Source organism: Zingiber officinale, chromosome 1A (genome assembly GCF_018446385.1).
Source record: "Zingiber officinale cultivar Zhangliang chromosome 1A, Zo_v1.1, whole genome shotgun sequence".
NCBI lineage: Eukaryota > Viridiplantae > Streptophyta > Magnoliopsida > Zingiberales > Zingiberaceae > Zingiber > Zingiber officinale.
Genome location: NC_055987.1, coordinates 41,117,325 through 41,143,917, shown reverse-complemented (window position 1 = coordinate 41,143,917; position 26,593 = coordinate 41,117,325). Strand labels below are relative to the sequence as shown.

The 26,593-nt window shown below is 35.0% G+C and overlaps 3 protein-coding genes and 1 long non-coding RNA gene across 6 annotated transcripts; 1 reads left to right on the top strand and 3 right to left on the bottom strand.

Annotated features, from left to right (window-relative positions):
* Nucleotides 1–2,125: 2,125 nt before the first annotated feature.
* Nucleotides 2,126–3,509, bottom strand: LOC122002613 (expansin-A16-like). The gene is made up of 3 exons (XM_042557843.1): nucleotides 3,261–3,509; nucleotides 2,838–3,174; nucleotides 2,126–2,613 (listed from the first exon to the last, which is right to left on the bottom strand). Exons 1-3 carry the CDS (start codon nucleotides 3,412–3,414, stop codon nucleotides 2,298–2,300), a joined length of 807 nt encoding a protein of 268 aa, XP_042413777.1. The 5' UTR covers nucleotides 3,415–3,509; the 3' UTR covers nucleotides 2,126–2,297.
* A 1,273-nt stretch (nucleotides 3,510–4,782) lies between these two features.
* LOC122023591 (RNA polymerase I-specific transcription initiation factor RRN3-like) lies at nucleotides 4,783–10,463 on the bottom strand. 3 transcript variants are annotated; one of them, XM_042581792.1, is made up of 16 exons: nucleotides 10,251–10,463; nucleotides 9,890–10,033; nucleotides 9,294–9,398; nucleotides 9,141–9,212; nucleotides 8,977–9,048; nucleotides 8,657–8,896; nucleotides 8,481–8,591; nucleotides 8,295–8,396; nucleotides 8,094–8,210; nucleotides 7,431–7,499; nucleotides 7,202–7,308; nucleotides 6,789–6,872; nucleotides 6,615–6,711; nucleotides 5,917–6,039; nucleotides 5,469–5,653; nucleotides 4,783–5,347 (listed from the first exon to the last, which is right to left on the bottom strand). In XM_042581792.1, exons 2-16 carry the CDS (start codon nucleotides 10,001–10,003, stop codon nucleotides 5,011–5,013), a joined length of 1,935 nt encoding a protein of 644 aa, XP_042437726.1. In that variant the 5' UTR covers nucleotides 10,004–10,033; nucleotides 10,251–10,463; the 3' UTR covers nucleotides 4,783–5,010. The 3 variants fall into 3 exon arrangements, with proteins under 3 accessions (XP_042437726.1, XP_042437717.1, XP_042437735.1); XM_042581783.1 differs by having other exon boundaries at nucleotides 9,890–10,129; nucleotides 10,251–10,445; XM_042581801.1 differs by lacking the exon at nucleotides 9,890–10,033.
* A 2,121-nt stretch (nucleotides 10,464–12,584) lies between these two features.
* On the bottom strand, nucleotides 12,585–15,191 carry LOC121997664 (CMP-sialic acid transporter 2-like). Its single transcript, XM_042552203.1, has 10 exons — nucleotides 15,132–15,191; nucleotides 14,695–14,747; nucleotides 14,005–14,076; nucleotides 13,877–13,925; nucleotides 13,736–13,777; nucleotides 13,438–13,559; nucleotides 13,275–13,334; nucleotides 13,149–13,197; nucleotides 12,804–12,898; nucleotides 12,585–12,642 (listed from the first exon to the last, which is right to left on the bottom strand). The coding sequence occupies exons 1-10, from the start codon at nucleotides 15,189–15,191 to the stop codon at nucleotides 12,585–12,587; spliced, it is 660 nt and encodes a 219-aa protein (XP_042408137.1).
* A 10,128-nt stretch (nucleotides 15,192–25,319) lies between these two features.
* Nucleotides 25,320–26,332, top strand: LOC122002598. Its single transcript, XR_006117685.1, has 3 exons — nucleotides 25,320–25,903; nucleotides 26,003–26,069; nucleotides 26,267–26,332. It is a non-coding gene; the product is annotated as an uncharacterized LOC122002598 (long non-coding RNA).
* The last annotated feature ends 261 nt before the right edge of the window (nucleotides 26,333–26,593 follow it).

Sequence of the window (26,593 nt, the reverse complement as noted above, 5' to 3'; positions counted from 1 at the left end):
ATATTTGGCGAGAGCTAACAAGCCCTACAATCGCAGGAACTATAGGATCACTAATTGTTGAAATCAGCCATGTCATAATTAGTTGATCCTTCTTATTCCATATAGTATAGCCTGAATCATCTTCTTGCGGTTTAAGAGAAGTGCCGTCAATAATTCCGAGTAAATCATGAACACGAAGTAGCGAAATAAATTGCATCTTCCAAAGCATATAATTATCATTGGTGAGTTTGATGGGTAAATAAGACATGACATTTAGGGGTAAGGAAGAGAATTGTGTCGCAAAATTTGTTTCTGTGGTGGAAGATGGAGAAGAAAGTTCTGACATTATAAAAGGAATGAGCTATGTAATGCAAACTTATCTGTGGTGAAGAAGAGAACAAATATGCGTTGTGACCAATGTGAACAGCCGGAGCTTCTTGTGGCAGAAAACCAGGACAAGCAGCAAATAGATAGCCGGAGCTTCTCTTCTGGGATGGTGGATGATGGACACTCCAGAGATTGGCAGAAACTCCAGAGATCAACAGCTTGAGGAGGAGCGAAATCACATCACCTCTGGGATGTGGCTGTTGCTGGCTTGTTGGGATCCGCGGCGTTCGACGACATGGTTCTTGGCATGAACAGCACGCTGGATTGTTGTTGAAGAATAAAAGCGGCAGCAGCTTCTCTAATGGATTGCTGTTGAAAACCAAAATCGGCGGCAGCAGAAAAACAAAGAAGGATAATAGAGATTCTAGGTGTTTGTGCCAGAGAAAAGCTAATAAAGGAAAGAAGGCGAATACGTGGTATGCTTTTGTGGAGAGAGAAAACAAAGGTTAAGATAAAAAAAAAAGGTTGGTTTTAGATCTCTGTTTGAGAGGAGGGAAAAAGATAGGGCTCTGATACCATGTTAAAAGAAGAAGAGGTAGAGAGCGAGAAATAACATGAGAACAATAAAATCTATTATTCATTGATATTTGCCCTAAGGACAATACAATATATAGGGTTTAAACAAGTATTCAGTCAATTAACCAATTAACAAATAATAGAATAATTCTAAAAATTATTCTGAGAATTATTCTAATAATTATAACAGAATTATTAGAATAATCTTAATACTTAATTTGATTTGATTTGGTAATTTGATCCGGTTAATTTAGGTAATTTCTCTTTTATCTCTATTAGTTGCAACTGATGCAACATCTAATAGTGGCCACTGAGATATTGGAATAGAGGATGGCGTTAGAGGTTCTTTGTCGCTGATAGATGAGTCGATAGTAGCTCTTCTTGCTTTATTCGAAAATATGGTTAATGGTTGAGGAGCTAAAAATAAAAAAGGCAGAGAAGACATCCCAAATTGGTTGTTCATAGCTGACCAATATTGGCGTGAATACATACCAAATGGTGTTGGGGGTGTTACTCTGAACGAAAAATTTTAAGAACTTTAGAAATTTGAAAATTTTGAAGACCTTGTGTGGCATAAGAAATATTTTAAAAATTTGAATAATATTTCGTGTGAGAGAAAAATTAAGGATATTAGACATCATGATTTGAAAGAATGCGAATACTTTGCGAAGATATATTTTCTTTTGTATTTGAAGAATTTAAAAAATTTGTAAAAAAAATATTAAAATTTTCGTCCATCTCGAATATAAATAGAGAGTGAAAAGATGAAATAAATAAAGAAGAAAGAGATGAATAAAAAAAATAAGAATTCGTGATGTATTTATAGAATTTTTTAATTAAAAAAAATTGAACATTTAACAACGATTATCAAATTAGCCGTGTTTAACTTCTTATTTTCTTTAACGTTCAATACCTTCTTCAACATATCTCTCATGCCACATCACCAATGGGAATTCTAACTGGAGATGTTCTACGGAGTAGCTTCGTAAACATGGAGCCACTCCTTCGTTAAAATCAAAGAGCTCCCTTGGGAGCTCATTCCTTCGTTACCATGTTAAAATGGGAGTTTCCTTCGTTACAATGTTAAAATGGGAGTTTCACTGTTAAAAGGGAAAAAGATGGAGTGAGACACATATTTAATAATAATTTTAAAAAAATATCATTGACTATTCTAATAAAAAAATGCATTTTTAATTTTTGCCCAAAAGAATTCTTCACAAGTTTATTACTCCAAATATTCCAGAGCAAACTCTGTTGTGATTGAATCCTTCAAAGGTTGTAAATCTGTTAGAATTTCATACATATTCAAGCTCCAAGAACACAAATAGGAGGGGAAGTCAAAAAAGGTCAAAAAGCACTCTTCGAGGATACGTTACAATTCTATCTTCACTTGTTCTCAGACTCATGCTCTTGTTTCAGTGTTCCTCAAACTGCTTCCCTTCAAACATCTGCCCGAATTGCCAGTTCGACGGAGCGACATTGTACGAGGTTACCGTTCCTCCGCCGCCGCTACTAGTCACCTCGAAAGACAACGGCTGGCCTCGTAGGTCGGCATCGCACTGCCAGTTCTGCCCCCAGTTTCTTCCCATGGGTATCCATCCAGTTCTCGAACCTTTCACCTTAACTGCTGCAATCTGACCATCTGACCCCACATTGGTGATGAGGACTTGGAAGAAGTAGGCCTTCCCTGCCATTGTGAACCTCATCCTTCCAGTTCTCTCGCATCGCACCCTGCACCATGGCCATGGTTCCGGCTAATTGACTCGATTGACTGGTGTGATCGACTAATTCAATGGTCCCGAGCCATTGAATGCGTATTATGATTTAAAGGATGAAATAAATTGTGTTTTGAAATTGGTGGTCATTGAGTTCATCATCAAACTCTCGTGATTTCAGATGACGTTGTTGATCTACGAGTTTAGGAGAAATTCAATGAGGGAGTTGAGAATTCTAACCTTCTGTACTGGACTGGTATCACATCGGAATTCCTCCTCGCAATCTGTAGAAAGGCGGCCTCCGCCATCTCGAAGTGCTCCCGGGGGAAGTTACACCAGCCGCCGTCGTCGCCGGGGAGCCCGAAGTTGGGGGCGCAGAAATCCGCGGCGGTGACGACGACCGAGGGACTCCCATTGAGGCACCAGAGGATGTGGTTCACGCACCGCAACTCGAAGCACCCGCCGCAGGCGATCCCTCTCTCGAACAGGGCGCTGCTCACGGCGGCGGCGGCGGCGCCGCGCGTCCCGTAGCCCCAGTCGCCGAGATCCCCAAATCCACAAGCACCGCCTCCTCGTTCTGCGAACAAAGGCGAGACCTTTATTAGGGTTTTGGGGTCAGTTCAAAGCTAATTAGGGATCTGACTTGGTCGACGGTGGTATTACCGGCGGAAGTCGATGTGCCTCTGGTGTAGGTCGCCGTGGCCAATCTCCACCCGCCGTGGTCGCCGTATCTTCCGCTGCTGATGTCGGTAAACGCAACCGCCATGGAGGAGAAGAAGGAGAAGAGAAGGAGTGCGCGGTGAGGCGTGGTGTTCATGGCTGGTCGGGGAGGAGGACGATGCTCTTCGAGGCTTTTGAGCTCGATTGGTAAAAAAAAAAGCTCCCTTTTTCGGATAAGCAAAGCGCGAAGCAGGAGACGATGGAAAGGATTATAAAAGAGTTTAATTTCATTTTGAGCCCTGCAATTTCATATTTCATTTTTTTCTTTCTTATTTCTAAAATTTATTTATTCTCCTAATTTCCCCTTAATAATAACAAATAATAATAATATTAACTTTGGGATTTTTTTAATAGTGGTAGATTTGGATGTGAAATGATAAAGGAATAAAAATGTGAGGGTGAAAATATAAATAATCCATGAAGTGAGGGACAAAGTGGCTCTTCTTTTGCAGCGTTTTTGGGGATTGTAATCAAACCCGGTTCAACTTTAATTTTGCCTGGACGGCGATGCCATCATTAAGTAACCGGTTTTTTTAAAATAGATTTTAATTAATCTTAAATTTTATATATTTTTTAATAAAATAATTTAATTGAAATAGTAAGGTCTATTTATAACTCAATTAATGAAACATTAACTCCACCTCCTTACTACCGATCAATTTAAAATAAAATATTTAAAAGAAAATAGTAAATAAAAAATTAGATACGTGTCCTTTTACATTTAACAAACTTCCATCAATACCATCAGTAGAAATTAAATAATGGAATTGCTATTATTATTATTATTATTATTATTATTATTTAATAAATTTTAAATTTTATTGATAAGCCTGTAAACCCACATGAAAATCCTTTTAAAAGGCTAAGAAATCTCATGCATATCTAAAATCAAGTTAAAAAGAGAAATATTTCAAAATCTAAAGAAGAAATGTTTTAATAGCCCTTGATCATCAAAATGTTGAAAACTTAAAAATACAATTTCATTAAAGAAGTATAATATATACTAAAGATTTACATTTTAAATGTTAATAAATGATTTTTCAAAGGCATTATAATATGTATTAATTAAGGTTCATATTGTCCAAATTAATTTCTTATTACTATTTTAAAACAATAAGCATTTACAGAATTAAAATCTAAAGTATAATGTAAATTGCTATTTTATTTCTATTACATCAGACCAACATATCATTTTATGTAACATGAATAAGATCAATTTGTTTCAATCATTAATATATATATTTTTTGTACCCTTTTAAAAAACATAATAATTAAACATTCTATAATGCACAAAAGAAAAATATCAAGAGAGTCCAGAGTGTTCTTATTGGCAGTGTTAGTGAGTATTATTGTCCTAAATTTTGTATAATGACCTTGTAATAAATTTTATAAATCCTAGACGGCCTAAATAGAGCTGTAAATTTTTTTCATTGAGTATAACAAAAATTTAAATCTACAAGAAATATAACATAAAAGCGTGTTTTTAAAATTCATAAACTTAAATACAATGACAAAATTGTCAAAACTAACTTCACCAAAAAGGGACAAAATTCAGTATTAGTTCCACTCTACATGGACCTCCTCCCTAAGCTCGAACCCAGACAAAAAAGCTCTTTAGCAATCACCAAAACCAAACTAAGATTACAACAATGAGCTTGAGATACGAGACTTTTAATTTTGGTCAAAATGATTCCTAAATCTTTTGATCGTCTAACCTTTCTTCTTTCTTTGTATATAAAAACCCATGACGAGGAGATGGAGGACTCTGAGATGGCCTTATTCTCGCCGGCATCTGTGAAGACTGATCGAAGTTGGTGGCTATTTGGTGAAGGAAGCTGGGGTTCGGGGTAATTGACATCTTGTCGATTTTTAGGTCGAGATCATCTTCGTCGTCGTTATCCTTGGGGAAATTGGAAGGACCAAGGTCCTTGAGTTCGTCCTCTCCCTCACTGTCCTCTCCCTCGCTGCTGTCGTAGTCACTGTAGGTTGTCTTCACCATGTCCCAGAACTCGAAATTGGGTCGCATGAATCTGCAAAAGCATAAAAAACAATGACTTGCTTCTGAATCCAAATACTGCTCTTACCCTGGTTTTCTCGGAGAACAAGTCTTGATTGAAGTAGATCAGATGTGTCATGAGGAACGAGTTTTACCTATCAGATTCTTTTAGAAGATATGGATCAAATGGGAAGAACATGTCCAAGCGCTGAATTCCTCCAAAAGCCTTTGAGAACTCAGATTCCAACGAGTTGTCGTAAGAATGAGCCATGGGTTTCTTAAACAACCGGGCAGTCTGTGCCTGCCTCAGGAACTCCTGAACGATCAAGGGCAAACACACCTGCATAATGTACAAGAAATTGATACCATGCCAATCCAAACTAATTCATAATGTTTCAGAAACCCGCATCTAGTGAAGAACGAAATATCAGGAACATCAGCCGGACAACAATTTATCATTTCCCACTTATATAAGTCAGTTTTTGTTGTTAGCATGTCATTCTCTCTTCCTCAACTCTCTTCGTTCTTCTGTTCTCTAATTTGACATGATTTTCAGCTTATCTACTTAGCTTATAGTGAAAAAGTTAGGAAATTTTTACATACCTTAAGAGGATCCAAGACAGGATGATGCAAAATTGAATCAACAGGCAGGTGGAAAAGTAGCTGCTTCAGTTGAGGGACATCGCAGATGGATCGCAATCGAAAGCAAAGGATGTACATCACAGCCTATAAAAGAAATAAAATAAAATAAAACTCCATGAACATCAAAAAGAAATAGAAAAATTATATTATTTTCTGCCAACCTATTTGCATCTTCAATGGAACAAAAATATTATAATGATCAAATAAATATATGTCAGCTGCAAATTATTTGTAATTGGGAAAAAAACCGTCAAACATAATAAGGATCTAACAAAACTGAATAAATTAGCTGGTATTTCTCAAAACCAAACAGGTCAATTCCATCTAATTTAGGCCCTCCTTGTTACGAAACAACTATGGAAAAAAATAGAGAATACAAAAATCATTAAAAAATGGAATATTGAAACATTTTAAAACATTATTTGTCAGAAAATAAAAAAATAAAAATACATATAAAAGTAAAAATAGATTAAAAAAATTATGGCACGGATTTAAGCTCCATTCATGCAAATGTGAGTTTTTCATCTAAAGCAATAAAAAAATTTGAGGAAAGATTTCCCTAATCTTTTTCTTCACTCTCGCTTTTCCATCAACGAAAGGGAAGAAAATTTCCACATAGAAAATGAGCATATGAGACCATCAAAGAGACTAAGATGTACCTGACATCCAGAATAAAATACTCGGTCAGCTTGAGGACTGATTTTGTTTACCCAACTATCTTGCAATTGACAATACTCAAAACACCAATCTACCAATCTGAACCACGATCCATAATTTAAGTAAAATAGATACAAAAAGCTACACAGAAGAAAAAACAAGAAAACTAAAAGAACCTCTTAAGTATGCTTGCAACAAGGGAAGAAGGAATAAACTTAGCCCGGGCCAAATAACTTGCAAGATATGCAATAGCCTTCATTCTGCATAAAGAAGAAGAATAAAGTGACAGGCATTCATCAAGATATATACGCAAATAACTTTACTGAATAAGTAGATTCAATGATTTCATAAGATCCGATAATAATAAAAACAATATTAATTGCTCAAGTAAAATGCCAACATGGCCAATTGGCCATGATCTAATTTTGCAATTAACACAATAGCACATGGAGTATACTGCTCAATAATAATTATGCAATCAAGCCAAAATTCCAATGATGTCCACACTTGTAAAATAACAATACATGCACATTAATTATCGCTTAGTACAGTAGTTAATGATATTTCCAGTTTAAAATGTCAAAAATACCTGGAATCCGGATCCTCATCCTTCGAAATAAAAATATCTGTAAGCATTATAGCAAATTTCAAACCACACGTGTCAGGATCCAATGAACAGGCATAAAACATCAGGAACTGCACCAAAAAGTAATTAGATGAGTTCACACAAATATCATTTACAGAATAATGAGACAAAGATGCAAACAAAATCTCAAAAACATAAAAAAGAGATGTGAAGAAACAAAAAACAAAACTACCTGAGTAAACTTTGACTTATGAAGTTTTAACATGGCCCTCTGGAAGATTTCTGACAGTCTTTCAAACACCTATTTCCCAGAATACAAATGTGAAAAGAGGAGCAAAACTATTTGCAAAGTGCCCAAAAACAGTAATTTCAAGACATTCAACATGCCGATAACATTTATTTGTAGGATTGAGCGTTCATGTTTGTTAGAATATGCAATACTTCAGGCAATGCCAATTCAATCTCACCTTGAAGAAAAGAAGTATAAAGCCACCTAACAAATGACTCTTGTTCATATTTTATGCTAAATATCTGAACAGAAAACTGACCCAGGTCATTAAACATCAAATTCACTATTAAATGATCTGAAACTGCAGATCTCTTTACATATTTCTTATTCTTACTTCCTGATTCATGTTACGCATGTTCATTTTGCTGTCACCCTTTAACTTTCTTTGTGAGTGTCTACAACAAAATAAAAGTTCCATTTCCAATAATCAGCAGGGGAAATCCTAAAACCAGCTTCTTAAGTGAGAAGCTTCTTTACTTTCTAAACAAATCACATTATTCATCATTCATTTTTGAAGAAACCAACATAGTATAGAATTTATCTAACTACCACACCAGTTAAATACTAAGAGATTTGTAAAAACAAAGAGGTTTCAAAGAAGCATACCTCTAATAAATGGCCACTCTCTGAACATGATTTAAGATGTTCACATGCCACCACCATCAAACCATCCAATTTGTCAGCAAAAGTGTTCTTCACTAAACCCAGAGTGTCCATATTAGGCTACAAAAGTGAGACATGCATTTAAGTCTCCAATGAAAATTTTGAGAAGAGAATTGGAATAAAATATGCTGGTAGATCATGTACTATAGTAGTATATTCATCATCTTCATTACACTCTCCAAGTTCAATTGCAAATATGCCTTTGTTTGGTTCTTCCTGAAGAATGTCTTCCCAGGGTATGTTTACCTGTCACACAACAAGATGAGAATTTCACACCATTCAGTTAATCTAGAAAAAATAATTCAGAAACCAAACAAACCATATACTCACATCCAAGTCTATCAACAAATCCACCACTCTAGCCAACACTGTGCTTCCAAGGAATTTTCCAATTTCATTTCTTTCTAGTCCAAGTATGCCTTCAACATATGTCATCAAAACCTGCAAATGGTGTCAATTGAGTCTTTGCTTGATATATTGTTTCATTTCTATGTTTCATGACTTACATATTTGTCTTCAGTGAATCTAGGCATACATTTTTCAATTAAAATCTTCAGTCGTGCTGGAGCAAGAGGTACTAAAGTATTAATACAATTTAATGCCAAATAAACTTCACGACGAACTTCTTCCTTTCTCATGAGCCATCTTTTTGATTGATTAAAGGGTGCCTTTAACCGACTGGGTGGCCGAAGGTTGTGCAAAAGTGTATACAAACAATTGTCAAGAAATTTGTCAGGTACAGTGGCCTGTTGTCAGAAGATCCAATGGATGGCATCAGCAAATTTCATACATAAAGTGAGCAACAAAAAAATCATTAGATGCATACCAATGTAGTGATCAATTCAAGCAATGCATTTCTCGCATCCAACCCATAATCCCAAATGGAGGACATAAAAATCTAATAAACATATGGAAGCCAATTGTAAGTAAAAAAAATGAAACATTGAGAAAGAGTGAGCATATGCATTCTAGGAGAGTGCATGAACATACATTATTTAGTAGGGAACCATGGTATACAGCATCTAGCCTGAAAACAGCTCTTGATAGTGCCTTCAATGCTGTCTGTAGAATCAAGAGAGAAAGAATGTTAAATTTCTAAAATCTTAATCATGAATAGGTTTCAGTTTACATATGACCACCAACCGCCATCAAAGCTTCATCATCTTGACCAATTCTCTTGCCTGGGTTCACCACAGTTACAAGGTAATCATACTGCTCCTTATTGCTCTGAGGTACTAAAGATGGAGCCTGAAAAAAAAATAGAAGAGTTAAATGATGTTGTAAGTATCATCCAAATTAACTTAATGCTTACAAAAACAACAAATTACTGCTCCATATCAAAGTTTACTTCACAACACCAGTGTTCTTCTATCAATTAAATTGACCTTAACTTGATGCCAAATGGAAAAAATAATGCATCTCTACAAGTACAAATGCAAATGGAGAGTGTATCAAATGTCATATCAATTATTCCCAACCATATGCATGAAACAATAAACTCCACAGTGAAAGGGGGAAGAAGTATTTCCTGAAGCCTCAATTTTACATTAAAAGATAATCAATCTTAAGTAAAGTGAAGAGCATAAATATTGAAAGAAAAAAACTATATTCATAAATAAGAATTTTTCATCAAAGTACTTACCTCCATTTTTGTTATTTCAATACCACAAGGTGGCATTTCAATTATTAAGAAGTATTATAACAAAAGATTACGTAAAAAGGTCAATATGGCTTCTCACCATCCGAACACCATTGATAACGTTTATAACAGAAGCAAAAGCCTCCGAATCACTGAGGTAGCCGTCCTCCACCACACCAACAGGAAAGTCATACCCTTGCAGTTCCACCCCCATCGTCGGATAACGAAGTTCTTGCTCAGGCAGCTGATAGTACGAACAATATAAAAGTCTCCGAATATTATTTTGTGTTTAAGCTTCAAGGAGCTTAGTGAAACGAAACTCGCTGATCCCCTAGCACAACTACAAACATCGTAAAAAGTGACTCCTTACTCAAATTAAGGACTCAAGAAGTTAAACGACCAACAAAAGAAATAAAAAAAAAAATAATCATTTTATGAATGGAGAAGAGATGTAGGATTACAGAGCGTGCAGGAGCGTATCTCTCGGCGCCGCGCCGATGATCGTGAATTCCGCAGGCGAACCGAACTCGGCGAGGCGCCGAGGAGGAGGCAGCGGCTACGACGAGGAGGCGCGAGGGGAGAAGGGTTATTAGGGTTCCAGGAGCAGACGACTGGGTGCACACGCCTTTTAAACGGATGAGATAAATCACGCGGTGAGAAGATTTCGAAACTCTTAACAGAATTAGTTGGTTGTACATACAAATGACAGCAATTTATAAAAGACTACCTAAAGTTTGTAATTGACCAGAAACGTCCTAAACTTTAAGAATAATTAAAGATGAGTTTTTTTTTAATTTTATCTCATTGCCAAATCTGACTTTTTCTCTTTATTTTTTTTCTTCTCTTTCCTCTTATGCAAAATCTCTTCTCCCCTCTGCTCTTTTTGCATACATACCATAATTATTATGGTACTAATTTTTATATTATTTATATTATCATTTCCTATGAAGAATCTGAAACGTCAGTATTACAGGCCTAATTTTCTAGAGATCACGATGATATTCTAGCTAATTTTTCTAATAATAATTTAATACTTTCGAAGAAATCTAAATAAGTAATAGAGGGTACTGTTAAATTTTTTACCGTCTGAGAAATCTACAGAACCTGAAATGAATCCAATTGGACATCCCTAGGTCCAACAATGAATTTTGATCGAAATCCACTTATAGACAAGTCCGATTATACTCATTTATGTCATGTGAATTTTTGAGATCGGAAAGAGTCCAATAGTATCCTCCATTGCATATTTCAACTTATCTGAAAATGCTAAAATGTTATTAGAAAAATAAACTAGCATTGGCCTAATATGAATTTTATATCGGACTCAATTCATATAAAGCTCATGTTATGCCTGATATATATTTTGGGCCTTATATGTTCATATCATGTCCAACACTAGTTGATTTTTCTAATAACATTTTAACGTTTCCGGAGAAGTTGAAAAAGTAATGAAGGGCACTATTAGGCATTTTACGACCTCAGAAATCCACAAAATCTGAAATGAGTTCAATCAAACCTATCTATGTTCATCAGTGAGTTTCGACCAAAACTCATTGATGAACCTAGACATGTTCGATTGGATCTATTTCAAGTCCTATGGATTTCTGAAACCGCAAGAAGTTTAATGGTGCCCTCTATTACTTATTTCAATTTCTCTGAAGGTATTAAAATGTTATTGAAAGAATTAACTAGAATACGATCTTGATCTCTAGGAAATCAGACCCGTGGCAGTACCGATTCAAATCCTCAGGAGAAAAAAATAATGTAATTAAGCTGTGATACTAATTTCTAAAAATCAGTATCATAATAATTATGCATGGTGGTTAAAAGATGACTATACTCACCCTATACATATATACAAAAGAGAGAGAGGAGAGGAAAGAGAGGTGAGAAAAGATGTTACATGCATGGGAGAGAGAAAAAGGAAGAGAGAGAGAAAGAAAAAAAAGTTAAATTTAGCGGGCAAAACATAAAAAATGTATGCCTTTCAAGCATTTTCAAAGTTATGTATGGTATTAAAGTGTTAAAATATTATTGGAAAAATCAGTTAGAACATGTTCCTAGTCTTATTAAGAGATATAACAAGTGATAATATATATACATAGCACCCTACAAGTATAGTCGATTTGGTATTCAAACAAGACTTACCACTAGAGACGCTTCGAATTCCCAACAAGTACAAATATTATTTCAGATTATCTCATGTTCCTGTGAAGATGGCTCGACTAAGGCTAAATAAATCCTCATAATTTATTCCCTTTCAAAATATATGGAGTCACTATGAAAAAACTACTAAGGTGACGCCTTTACCTTTTACATCATAGAATATATATACATGACAAATTTAGAGGCCATAAAGTTAAGCTATTCCAGACTAACTCATCTTGACAAGCTAGTTAGAGTTCAACCAATTTTAACTTGGGCAATTAAACAACTCCGGTTCAATTGAACTCGAACTACTTTAGATAAATGACACTCAATTAAGCATAAAATCAAAGTCGAGGTGGATATGCTAGTAAACCCCACCATAAGCAACAACCTTTAACAATCTATCAAAAGCTCCATCTTTACAACGTTTTAGTTATAAGGAAAATGAATATACAAGATTGACTAACCACTCAATTAACAATGTGTCAAATGTCAAAGGAGCATACTTCTCAGTGATGTCTCTCCAATGATGCAAGTTCATCTCACTACCAAATTTTTCCCACAAGAATTTGGAATTAGAGTTCTGATGCACAAAACTAGGAAGATGGAGTTTGTTTCAACTTCTTGACGTTCTCCCAGCAAAAGCTTCACTTTTGCAGTTGTAGTTTCCCAATTGAATGCAAGTACACAGAGACGGAAACAACCCTAAAAAAAACAACCAATGAATTCCGATGCATATGCAAGAATACATGTAGGCCTGGACTTGATCATGGTGTAGGAAATCAGCAACATAGTTGACTTTTGGCCTCATCGGTTTGTCAATTAAAAATTGAAGCAAAGTGTTGCAGAGAGAAATGGATGCTTACGTGGAGCCGAGGAAGAAGGCGAGTGACAGATGAAAGCGAAAAAGGAACACTGACACAATGGCCGTTAGAAGCATTGCGACTGAAGTGGAATATACCTGCAAATGTTGGGTGTCAAAACAAACAGGGAAACACTTGTGCTGGCTAGTTATAGCGGGGTAGGGCATAGTCAACTCCCAAATTTGTTTTGCATCACTAACAACTTAGGCACAGAATATCCAAATTTTCTCTTGAAAACGAGTTTTATCTCATATATTAATTAATGATATGGATGTTGTGCTTATCGTTCAAACTACTACTTTTATAAGGCTTAATACATGTCATCACGAAAGGTAGAGGTGCTTTTACCTTTACAATGTTATCAGCATATTTCATAACCATTGAAATTGCAATCCCACTGCAATGGAAACGCCAGATTCAGTCAAGTGCAGAAAAAGATATCAGATAACTAAACTTGAATCATAGAGTATCTACCTGAGTGCATGATTCAAAATCATACAAACTGTAATGAAGGAATAACCATTAAAGAATCCTCTGCAAAGAAACAAATTGCCCAATCAAGTCATAGATGACGGTTCTAGATCAGATAATTGGATGGTGACATTGAGGAAATGGAAATAAAAAATCTGTATATTACTTGCTCATAACTTCATCATAGTCCTGGACGCAAATTGCAATTAGATTAAAAACCATCCCGAATATGTATAACCAGAAATTCTGCACATTAATATTTCTTGAAGGGCGTTTCTTAATAATAGCCTGCAAGTAGAAAACAGAGAGAATTCTTGTTGCTTAGCATTGATAGATCATGTTTACCACAAACATGAGTGAAGATGCAGAGCACAAACATATGATACCATAGCCATAACACATAGAGGTTCACATTTAATTGGGGTCATATGCTAACATTGCACAACTGATCAGACAGAATATACCTCTGTGTACACCCCAGCAAAGCCACTTAGAAGTGTCATAACCTGGAAGATAAATTTCATATGCTGAAATCAGACTGGAGTCAGGAACAACGCTTAGCAGGGAAAGGTAGACACAAACAGAATGGTTAGTTTAAGACTCACAATGGCCATCAGCCAACCTTGGATTGGAGTTTGAAGAACCTGATCAGAACTGCACAAAAGATGGCATTAAAATGCAAATTGGGACCAACAAGGCAAAAGTTAGCAATGGTCAAGTATATTATTCCTACTTGGAATTCAGCTGAGCCGTTGTGCATCCTGCACATAACAAAATAAAAGCTGCCCACTGAATTTCACTTAACCTGAAAAAAAGAATTACCATACTTAAGCAACAATCACCGAATTTTTCATACATATTCATGTTTGATTGTGAAGATGGGGACAAATACAATATTCATGTTTGATTGTGAATCTTGGAAACAATCTCTTGTAAAGCAGGATAAGGCTGCATACAATAGATTCTTCCCCAGGATCCCACATTGGTGGGAGATTCATGCACTGGGCTACCTTTTTAATTAAAATGTCAATTAATAAAGGGGAGCCTTGCGCAACGGTAAAGTTGTTGTCATGTGACCTAGAGTCTAGGTCACATATTCGAATCTCAAAAACAATCTCTTGCAAAGCAAGGTAAAGCCGCATACAATAGATCTTTCCCTGGGACCCCGCATTGGTGGGAGCTTCATGTATCGGGCTACCCTTTAATAACTCTATGGATGTCATAAAGAACATAATTTAGGAACTAAAAAAAAATGTTACAAGAAATTAGTCACAAAAGTTGCATAGTATACCACAGTTGCAAAATATAGATGATTAATGTATAGAAAACGGAGTCAAAACAGTTGTAATTGTCCATCTAATGAAGAAGATGAACTTTTATGGGAGATGATTAGATGGTAACTTTTACCAAATATATTTCTTACTTCTTCTTCAAAATGATACGGTATAAAATACCAGTGCTGATGATATTTAGGTTCTTAATATTTGATTTTTTAATTACTAAATGTTATTGTGATATGCTTTAGTAAGGTGAAAATAGGCCAGAACGGATGGCAGGAAAACACTTGGAACAAGGTATCATCAGTAACATTTATAGTTTAAAATGTTATATTAATTATGGCTGAAAGACTAGAAAAAGCTATAAAGGATTGGTATCAAAATTCAAGAGTAGCGGATCTAGAATACCTGGACTTAGCAACAGAAGTAAGACTTAAGGACATCTCTCATAATATAGACGTAGTCTATGATCGTTTGATATTGCATTCCAGAATTTCTCGAAGTGAATATAGAACCTTACTTAAGGTCATCAATGAGAATCAAGCTGAGTTACTAAATTCTCTGGAAACAACATCTAAGGTACAGCAAAGGTTGCAAAAGGCTGTGTTTGAACTCCAAAAGGAAATCCTATTCTATAAGCCATTAACAGTCAAAGATGTTAGAGAATTAATTCTCGAAAAGCAACCTAAATTAATTGAAGAACAGACGGTGATTGTATTGCAAAATCTACAAACTCAAGTTAGACAGTTACAAGAGGTGATAAAGGAAATCAAGAAACAGTTTGCATGAATTTACCTCAGATAGCTTCTACAAAAGCATACTTAGAAGCTTTAGAAAATACAGAAATAGTAAGTAATCCTGCTATCGGATTTATATTTGCTAAATAAGCTTCAGTGAAAGATATTAATAGACAAAATAATACAATCATTGAACTGTTATTGTCTATTAATGCAAAGCTTGATCAATTACTGATAAAGCCTGTTGATACCTCTAATCAAGTTACTGATATAGTAAAGCAGTTAGAAGGACTAAGCCTGGGGAAAACAAAATCAAAGAAGGAGGAACCCTTTTTCGTGTACAAAGATCAATTGAAAATTCTAAAGGAGGAAAGGGAAAAAGCAAAAAGCCATGACGAGCAGAACCAGGCCTAATATTACTGAAGTCACTACAGCAACAGAAACTTCACAACCCGCTGTATCAACCCAAGAAGATCAAATCTGAAGTTATAGAAGAATGGCCAGGCTGAGGTATGAAGCACAAAGAAGATTATCTCGAAGACAAGGAACTAGCAGAACATTAGAAAGCCAGCTGAATCCAGAAGCAGAGCTAGAATTGTCTCAACAACGAAGAGCATCTTTAGTACCAGCAGAAACACTATATACAACACATTGGTCTGAACCTAGACATCGAGTATATTAACACTACTCAGAAACAAGAGTTTTGGTAACTGAAGGCCAGCAGAATCTACCTCTTATAAATGCAGAGAGTCATGGTATTCTCAGAAGGGAAGGTATGCAATCAATACATTTGTGATTAGTTATGATACGCATACATGCACTCCATAGAAGAAATGCAGGAACAAATGCGTTGAAAGTCCTAAGGGATACCAGATGGAATGATGATAGATCTATAATCGGAACCATGGAGGTTGATTTATCTGAAGGTACCCAGCTTGTTTACATAGCACCAAATCTCTTAATCAGTGTAGAAGATTTTTATCATCATATTGAAATTGCTATACAAACACACGGGTACGAACAATGGAATTCTGCAGAAAGTAATCTTTTAATTACCAGAGGTCTGATTGGTAGATTAACAAATACCAGTCATGCAGGATTCAGATATAATATACAAAATGTTGCTGACTACTTGGCAAGTACAGGTATTAATGCAGTACCAGCAACACCAAGAACAACTGCGGAACTTCAAGGAATGCGATGGATACTACAACCACCAAATACACCCCAAATACGAAACCCGCAAGCAGTAAGAATAGCAACACTATTAGACGGATCAATTTCATTGGCCTTCTCTGGATATCGATCAACAGGAAATCCAAGGCCAAGTAACTATAATGAAAGGGATACGGAAGATATACATGAAGAATTTGCTGGTGTATTTCTCCAGGAACTTGGTATGCCAGATACAAATGACCGATGTGATACTCTGGGAGAACCTACAGGAAGGTATAATTTTTATGTAAACTATGCTGCACCTCCTCCTGTTCCTTTTATTCCTCCTACTAAACCCTGTTGGGATGATGATGATAATGATGATGATGATGAGGATAAAACAACATAAGAAGTAGTCTGTCCAAGTATTTGGGAAGATACTCCCTGGGAAGAGGATCCAGAGTTTGATTCAAATGAGTTAGCAGTAACTCAAGAAGATGATCCAGAAGACGATGATCCAGAATCTTATTATTTAGGACTTCAAAATCAGGAGTTGGACTATCCAGTACTAGCACCTATTCAGGAAGAGACAGACCATATTTCACAAAGTGAAGAATCAGAACAATATTGGCAGCAAGTAGTTCAACATATGGAGCAAATTGAAGATCAACTACCTACGCAAAATGGGTGGCATAACCCAATACCACTTGATTATTCTTTTGAAGACTTTATTGACCGAATTCCTGAAGGAATATCTCCAGGAGTTTAGTATGAAATATATGAAAATCCAGAGCAAGCAGATTTTGAAGTTTATGATGTGCCTGAAGGAATTCATAATGAGGTAACAAGTGTGGAACAATTAGCTAACAATGTCTCAGTTCTTAATTTGCAACAGGAGCATGAAGTAGTACATGTCAACACAGAACATTTGGAACATCCAATGTTCAAACAACTGGAGAAAGCCCTAGCTTCAACTTCTGAATCCGCGATTTCCAATTACAAACAGCCGAATGAGCCTCTGATGGGACAAATTAATTACCCACCAGCACAGGGAACGACTCCTCAGTTTAATGATAATGGGCAATTCAAAGGAAGGTTTAAAGGCAAAGCATTGGAACATAATGCTTGGGTATTACCATCTGCTCAACAAAATACTGGTGTCATGCTAGTATTACCAGAAGATATAGGTCAGTACCATGATGTTATTTCACGTTGGGAGTCTATTACTAATAACTTAGTAAATGACCGAACATGGTTAGACAATAAACAAAAGGTGCAATTTATTGAAAACCTATTGGGGGAAAATGAAAAGAAAATGTGGATACAATGGCGTATGATGTATGCATAGGAATATGAAGAATTCATTCAGATGGCAGGAGAAACTCAGAATGTGTTATCGGCCATCAGACGATTTATCTTACTCGAAGATCCATACCAAGGTACGACTGTAGAACAAGATCAAGCATACATAGATTTAGAGCGATTAACATGCTCTAGTATGAAAGATGTCTTAAGCTTTTTAAATGATTACAAAGTATTAGCTGCTAAATCTGGTAGGATGTTTATAAATTCAGAACTATCAGATAAGTTATTCAGAAAATTGCCACCATTGATCTCCAATGATATTGAAGCAGCTTATAAATTGAGACATGTAGGAAACCAAATTGGTGTTATGCCACGTATTCATTTTATTTATCAATATTTGGCTGAATTATGCAAAAAGGCAGCAATACAACGCAGTGTAAAAGATTTGGCATTCTGCAACAAAATACCAATCCCAGGTTATTATGAAGGCAAACAAAAGAAATTTGGTCTCAGAAAATCAAAAACTTATAAAGGAAAGTCTCATGACACACATGTTCGGGTTTTTAAGAAGAAGAAGGCTGAGCAACAGCATAAGTGCAAATGTTTCATTTGTGGGGAACTTGGTCACTTTGCTCGAGATTGCAAAAGAAAGACTGGCAATATTGCAAGGGCAGCCATCATGGATCAATTAGATTTACCATCTGATTATGATATTCTTTCAGTTGATCTAAATGAACCTGACTCTGATGCAATTTGTAGTTTATCTGAGGGAGAAGGAGGACCTATAAATTATGCAAGATATGCTTTGGAAGATTTACAGTGGGAAACAACATTCATGATGGGAGATGAGCAATGTCGATGGCGATCCCAAGTCTTTGTAGGAGAGACTATGAAGAACTGCTCACATAATTGGGAAGAAAATTCCATTATGCCAGAAGCTAAGTACCTTTATTGCACATTTTGCAAAATGATTACAACATATGCTATGAGGTTACATTGTTTAACTTGTAAAATGACAACTTGCCCATCATGTGCTAAATATTATCTGCATAAAACAATCCATATGAAGGAAAAATCATTTATACCTCCTTATCAGAAACAGGATGAAATAATTCAGGAGTTACTTGACTATACACAGCATTTACAAGCAGCTCTTGACAAGCAAAAGGGTAAGTCCATCTTATTAGATGATGCAGATAATTCGGAGAATGATAGTTTTCCTTTTTTCGCGGGTGGAAGACAGAATACAGTTACTTTTGAATTTTTAAAGGTTAAGCGGTTAACACCAATAGCAAGAATCCCTGAAAGGAGATCAGAAGGAGCGGCAGGGTATGATTTATTTCTTGATCAAAATATCACAATACCTGCGCATGACAGAATGATTATTTCAACTGGCATAAGTATGGAATTTCCTGATAATTGTTATGCAAGATTAACGTCTAGATCTGGCGCAACGGCAAAATGAAGAATTGATATTGGAGCTGGAGTCATTGATGCTGATTATAGAGGTGCGATTAAACTGTTAGTACTTAACAATTCTAACGAATTAATCTCACTCCAAGCAGGAGAAATCATTGCCCAATTCATATTGGAGAAAATTATGACCCCTCCAATAGAAGCCGTAGATTCATTATCCCATACTGAAAGAGGAGCAGGAGCCTTTGGTTCAACAGAAGAGGAATTAACATTTTCAGCACCAACAAAATCCCTTCTAAACAGATTATACAGCATGGAAATTACTTTTCACATTCCAGGAATTCCTGATACCAAGGTACAAGCTATACTTGAGACTGGTGCCACTAAATGTTGTATTTGCCAGGATGCATTACCAAGGGAAGCTTTTGAAGAAATAAATTACAAGGTGATATTTTCCGGAATAAATTCTCAACAGGAAACAAAGAAGAAGGTAAAGGAAGGTATGATGACAATCTCAAATCATAAATTCAGAATTCCGTTTACTTATTAGTTACAGATGAACCTCAAAGATGGTATACGAATGTTGCTGGGATGTAATTTCATCAGAACTGTTGCTGGAGGATTGCGTATAGAAGGCTCAGAAATTACTTTCTATAGAAGTATTACTACTATCAACACAACACCAGAGGTAAATACTTCAGCTTATGCAATTCCTGAATTAAAAATGGAAGCAGAAAAGTATCAAGAATTCCTGGAATGTGAAAAGTAATTTCCATGTTGTATAATCTGTTTAGAAGGGATTTTGTTGGTGCTGAAAATGCTAATTCCTCTTCTGTTGAACCAAAGGCTCCTGCTCCTCTTTCAGTATGGGATAATGAATCTACGGCTTCTATTAGAGGGGTCATAATTTTCTCCAATATGAATTGGGCAATGCTTTCTCCTACTTGGAGTGAGATTAATTCGTTAGAATTGTTAAGTACTAATAGTTTAATCTCACCTCTATAATCAGCATCAATGACTCCAGCTCCAATATCAATTCTTCGTTTTGCCGCTGTGCCAGATCTAGACATTAATCTTGCATAACAATTATCAGGAAATTCCATACTTATGCCAGTTGAAACAATCATTCTGTCATGCGCAGGTATTGTGATATTTTGATCAAGAAATAAATCATACCCTGCCGCTCCTTCTGATCTCCTTTCAAGGATTCTTGCTGTTGGTGTTAACCGCTTAACCTCCAGTGAAAGGCTTCCCATATTGACTCTCCATATCGGTCTGCGGTTTACCATCGTAATCTTCCTGCAAGTTACCAAATCATGTAGGTCAGTAGATTAAAGGAGAAGCCATTGAGAATAACCATCAAATTTAATCGGCGAAATCAAGTTGAGAATCCCTAATCTAATAAGAGCAAATGCGCAAAACCAAAAGGCGTGCGTTTTGTTCTGGGGAAATCACGGAACCAACCACCGCATTTCGGATCCAGTAAAAGCATCATCTCAAACACAGAAAAGCAAACAAAGATCGGCCATTCCTCCAATGAAACCCTTCCTTTTCTGTTAATTCTGTAGGGTTCCGAAGAGATCTAGAGCAGTCGACGCCAGATTAACTTACCCAAATGCACTTACCTGGTCCTTGATTCTTCTATACTCCATCTCCGAACGAAGAACGAGCGCTGCGAGCAGATCGGCTGGCTTTCTGTTTGGCTCAGTGATGGTTCTGTCATTCACTCTCCGGCGCGCTGGCTTCCCCCGTCACCGACTCTTATTTATCGGATGGTATTTCACATGACGACCCAATTTTTCACTTTTCCACCCTTTATATTGATCTCTTCTCAAAATATCCTCAAAAATGTTAGATCTTATTAAGTTTTTAAATTATCTTTATTTCACCTATAAAAATTAATATTATTAGTCATATCATTTTTTTTATAAATAAAATAACAATATTGATTATTAGATAATGAAATAATATTAGTTTGAATGCATTAATAGTTTGCCACCGATTTTAAAATATAAGATGAATTGTCGGTGAAACAAATATTAATTTAAATATAATTAGTGAAACCTAAATTTTTGAAAACCATGATTACCCTATAAATCTATTTTTGGAGAATCAATTATACTTCCCTAAATTATTTCTTTCATATATAAGTTCCATGATAACAAGTTTTTCTAAATAAGTCTACATAATCTCGCTTTAGATTAGCATATCACACATATGACGTGTTCCAAACTCTTAAAATAAATGATTTGACTTCTCGAGTGCCAAAGTCAATAGGTGAACCCTATCAGCTATTGAGCTTAGTTCTTTAAGTTCTATATTTGGCTTGGTTCCTTGAGGTTTATATTCAAAGTTGTTTCATAAGCCTCAATTTAACTCCCCATAGTTAGAGTTATCTCTCTGGCTCTCCATCGAGTTTGGTTCCTCACACTCTATTTTTTGAACCTAATAGGTTACCTTCACGTTTATTTCATACTATTAGGATAAAGTAAGTACTGAGTAGATCATCGTATGAAAGAGTATTTTCGTTACTTTCATCAAGATTCCTAAGGGCAATAGATGCACTATCCATGTAGCCATGGGCATAGGCCATCTAATTGAATATTCAACTATAGAAGGATATGTTTTGGGAACTATCAAATTATATTTTTTTAATCTAGGTATTAAACTCTTCCTCGATTCGATAAAAGCTCGCTTGAGTTCATTTAATGAGGCTCGTTAAGATAAACAAACCAAGCTCAAGCTTTACAATATTCGGCTCGTTAGCCCGTGAACATGTTCGTTAAACTTATGAATCAATTTTTAAATAAAAAAAAAATAATTTTGATATTGAATTTATAGATTTTACACTTTACTTATAAAAAATATAGACAAATATATTAAATTTATTTATTAGAATAAAATTATAAATTTTAATAAGAATATTATAATTTTCTCTAAATATATAAATGAATATTTAAATTTATAATTTATATTTATTAAAATCATTTAGGCTCGATAAAAACTTGAATAAGCTCATGAGCCATGAATATATTCAGTAAATAAAACTCGAGCTCAACTCGATTATAAACGAAAGTTCGACTCAACTCGACTCGATTACACTCCTGACCAAGAGTTATCATCCCACTAAAGGAAAATTTTTATAATACATCACAGCTAAAATTAGACCCTTAAATATCTAATTAATAATTTAGAGGGTCTAACTACTGCACAATTACACTGAAAGCAACTACCAAACCATTTTATTTCATGCATTCTGTTCATTTTTAATGAATCATTTGTATCAAAATGGCACTTCATCTTAATAGCGTTGTTTGTTATCCCATTGTGCATTTTTAATGAATCATTTGTATCAAAATGACACTTCATTTGAATACCGTTGTTTGTTATTCCGTTGGGAAGTTCCTTGAAACTTTATATTGCTTGAAGAGCTTGAGAGAGGGGAAAATGGGAGATGGAACTGGAAGTCATGGTATGGACATGAGTGAAGCTTGGACAACCCTTTTTTATTTACGTTTGAGAGTTTTCAGGGTGTAAATGAACCAATCTGCTCGTGAGTTATTCGAAGCTCGATCCGATAAAAGTTCATTTGAGCTCGTTTAATGAGACTCGTTAAGATAAATAAATCAAACTCAAGTTTCATAATACTTAACTCGTTAGCTCGTGAACAAGTTCGTTAAGCCCATGAATCAACTTTTAAATAAAAAAAGTAATAGTTTTGATATTAAATTTATATATTTTACACTCTACTTATGAAACATATAGACAAATATATTAAATTTATTTATTAAAATAAAATTATAAATTTTAATAAGAATATTATAATTTTCTCTAAATATATAATTTAATTTTTAATAAATATTTACATTTATAATTTATATTTATGAAACTCGTTTAAGCTCGATAAAAGCTCGAATAACCTCATGAGCCATCAATATATTCGGTAAATAAAACTCGAGCTCGGCTCGATTATAAACGAGTCAAGCTCAACTACTCAAAAGTTCAATTCAATTCGACTCGATTACACCCCTAAAAATTTCTAGGGTTCTATATTATCGATTCTCTCATGTATTGTGTTCTATGTGCCATTCTTTATCTTAAGCAAATGCGTAGATGCTATCCTCCCAAAGCTGCTGACCGTCTAGGAGTCCACTGTCCGCTCTACAATCACAAGTAATTGTTGTTGCTGCTATTTCGATTAGAATTCCTATCACGATCTTCGGTCTTTTGTTTTGTTTTATATTCATTTGCTTGAATTTATTTTCTAAATTAGAGGACAAAGACGGAGCCGAGTTGACTGTAGTCAACACAAAAAAATTCTCTACACAAACTGAAACCTTGAACTAAGGTTAATTTTTTTCTTCTTTTGGTAGTATCATTATTTAGATTTTGAGCCAATAGTGTATGATGTTTTAGAATTTCTTTTGATTACTACTTGCTTGAATGAAATCTAGGACGAAAAGATTATTTATTTCATATTCATAGCTTTAGGATTTTTAGTATTTAAGTTTGGATTGTTAATTCATTTCATATTTATTTTTATTAAAAATTATTATATCTATAATACATAGATTTTTTTTTAAAGAAAAGATCGAGAATCTGATGAACAAAATATTGGAGATGTTAGAATTAAAGAATTTGATTTTTCATAAGTACTGACATATCTCGGATTAAGGACTCCAATTTTTACTTTTAATTCTAATATTAGGGATTAAGTTCGAACGACCTATTTAAAAAAAATCTATGTCAACCTTCAAGCTATGAATTCCTAAAATGAAAATTTAAAGTAAGTAAATTTAGACGGTTCAATCCTTCATGATTTAAAGAATTTGATGATTGGTTAAAATATAATATAGGTATTGTTTGTATTGCTATCGCTTCAAGATAACTAAGGGAAAACAAACATGAGCGGAGGCTTTTATTAGGGAGGAATTCACAAATTAAAAGGGTAAAAATAGATTAAATATTCATATTGGTCAATATGATAGTGAACATCATAAAGTTTGAATAAATTGTGAAACTTTGATAAATCAAGATAAGCGCATTCAATTAATGTTGCACAAACATTCAACACAAAAATGAAATGATTATTGTATCTGTCTCAATGCTTTTATTGATTATATCAGAGTTTTTTTTTTATGATAAGGGAATTCATTTTAAGGTCATGACAAAACTGAAGATTTTCTTAATCTAAATAATTTTCTATGGAGTTGGTAGGGGTTCATAATAAAAATATTAATAATGTATTATTGAAAATGCTCATATAATATTTAAAAGAATACAATGAGTACCTGTACAATTAAAATGATTAATATTATTATCAACGATATTGATGATTCTTGTTTTTATTTTAATTGATGAATTTTGTAATATGTCAACAAAATAATAAATATCAGTTGTTCTACGTTATATGAATAATAATGAGCATATAAATGAGTATTTTAATTAAAATGATTAATATTATTATCAACGATATTGATGATTCTTGTTTTTATTTTAATTGATGAATTTTGTAATATGTCAACAAAATAATAAATATCAGTTGTTCTACGTTATATGAATAATAATGAGCATATAAATGAGTATTTTATTAGAATCGAACATGTTATCGCTACTACAATACTCTTGCTTTAAGTTGTCTCCTGCTAAATTTTTAACAGGTTTATAAAATTAAAAAGGCTCAACTAAAAAGTTTCAGTCATTGTGAAAAGTGAGGTTTGAATTTTTTATTTAGAGAAAACTAAACTTATTTTTTTCTCTAAGATATGGAGCCAATGATTAATGATAAAATGTTGTTGCATGTTTGACTTTTAAAAACAACTTTATTTAACTTGTGAATTATTTTAGCAATAAAGATAATTTTATAAAGTATTTAATTATAATATTTTATTTCTAATTAGTAGTAATTTGTAAAATAAGACATCCAAATAAAAAAATAAAATAAAATAATAAGTTATATGAGGAATAACCTTAATGAAATTTTTAAAAATTTTTAAAAAGTTTTTGAAAATTAATTGGAGCTCATATGACGAGTTTACAGAGATGAATAAGTAGGCTTGGGAAAAGTCTCTTTAGGATACCTAATTAAGATAGGAGTTGATAAGGAAATAATTTAAGCTTTAATAGAATGGAACCTAAGTTTTCTAATTTGATTAAAGTTTCCTTTTATTTCTTCTCCTTTTTTCCTTCTTTTTTTCCCTATTTCTCTACCCGAGCCCTATTTCTTCCCTCGCAAAACCTTCCTCCCCTCTTCTCATCGCCGATTCTCTTCGTCGAGCTCGTGTCGTTGCCTCCTATTGATTTCCTCTTCCTCATCATCTCCCCCTCTGCTTCCTTCAACGAGGAGCGGTGTCGGCGTCCCTTTGCCCTAGCCAAGCCAGTCGTCTGAGAGCCGCCATCACTCCTCTCCTTCTCCCGAGTGCAGCCGTGGCCGAGTGTAGTCGTCGCCGGAAAGAGGGATCATCACCAGCCCTCGTGTCTTTGCCCTAGAGCGCCGACAGCCTCCTCTCTACCCTCTTCCGATCCTGAGGTTGCTTTCGTGCTGGCACAGATCCACCATCGCTGTGCCCTAGCTCCGCTCCTCCATTTTCCTGAGTTCTCTCCTCTCACGCGGTCCGTGTAGAAGGAAGCATCCACTGCTTGGTGTCGCCGTCCCCGTCGCCGTCGCTGGGAGGGTGGAGTTGACGAAGGGGTTGAGGGCAAACTTTTCCCCTTGCTTGCGGATCTGAGTAGAGCTGTAATGGTAAGGTCCATTGCTTTCTCTTCATCGGAGTTGAAGTATATTTACCTCATCGGCATTGAGCTGCTACTGACCCTTCCGATTTCCTTCGACCTTGAACAGTGCCCTAAGTCGAATCAGTGGTTGCTCTACCTGGCTGTGGATCAACAGCGGTGGCTGTGAGATTGCGGTAAGGAGTAAAGAATGATATCTTTGTTGTAGATTAGGGTTAAGGAAAACTAACCCTAGTTGTCCGATGAATTATAATTAGTTAGGGTTAATGGTTATATTGATTAGGATTTTCCCTAACTAGTTTTTGGAGATTTTATTTAGCTATTTAATTCATATGAATTTAGCTAAATAAAATATATATATTGATTGATCCAGGACTTTGATTCGAGACGAGCATCTCGACTTGGGTTTTATCGGATACGACATTCTTTTGAGGCGGGTACTTTTAACTTATCTCTTTGATAAAGTCATTTTAGATATGCATAATAGTTTATAGCTAGTAGTAATTTTTATGTTTGCATTTGCTTTGGTATGTCACTATTTGGTTTCTTGTAGTATGACTATATCTTTATCTGTTATACATTCATGCTTATACCATCTTGATTGTTGCCATGTGTACTCCTGTTCTTAGAAATAGTGACATACATTGACCTACTGTGTAGTAAACTCGTTATTTGTCATATCTGATTTGTGTACTTAGAT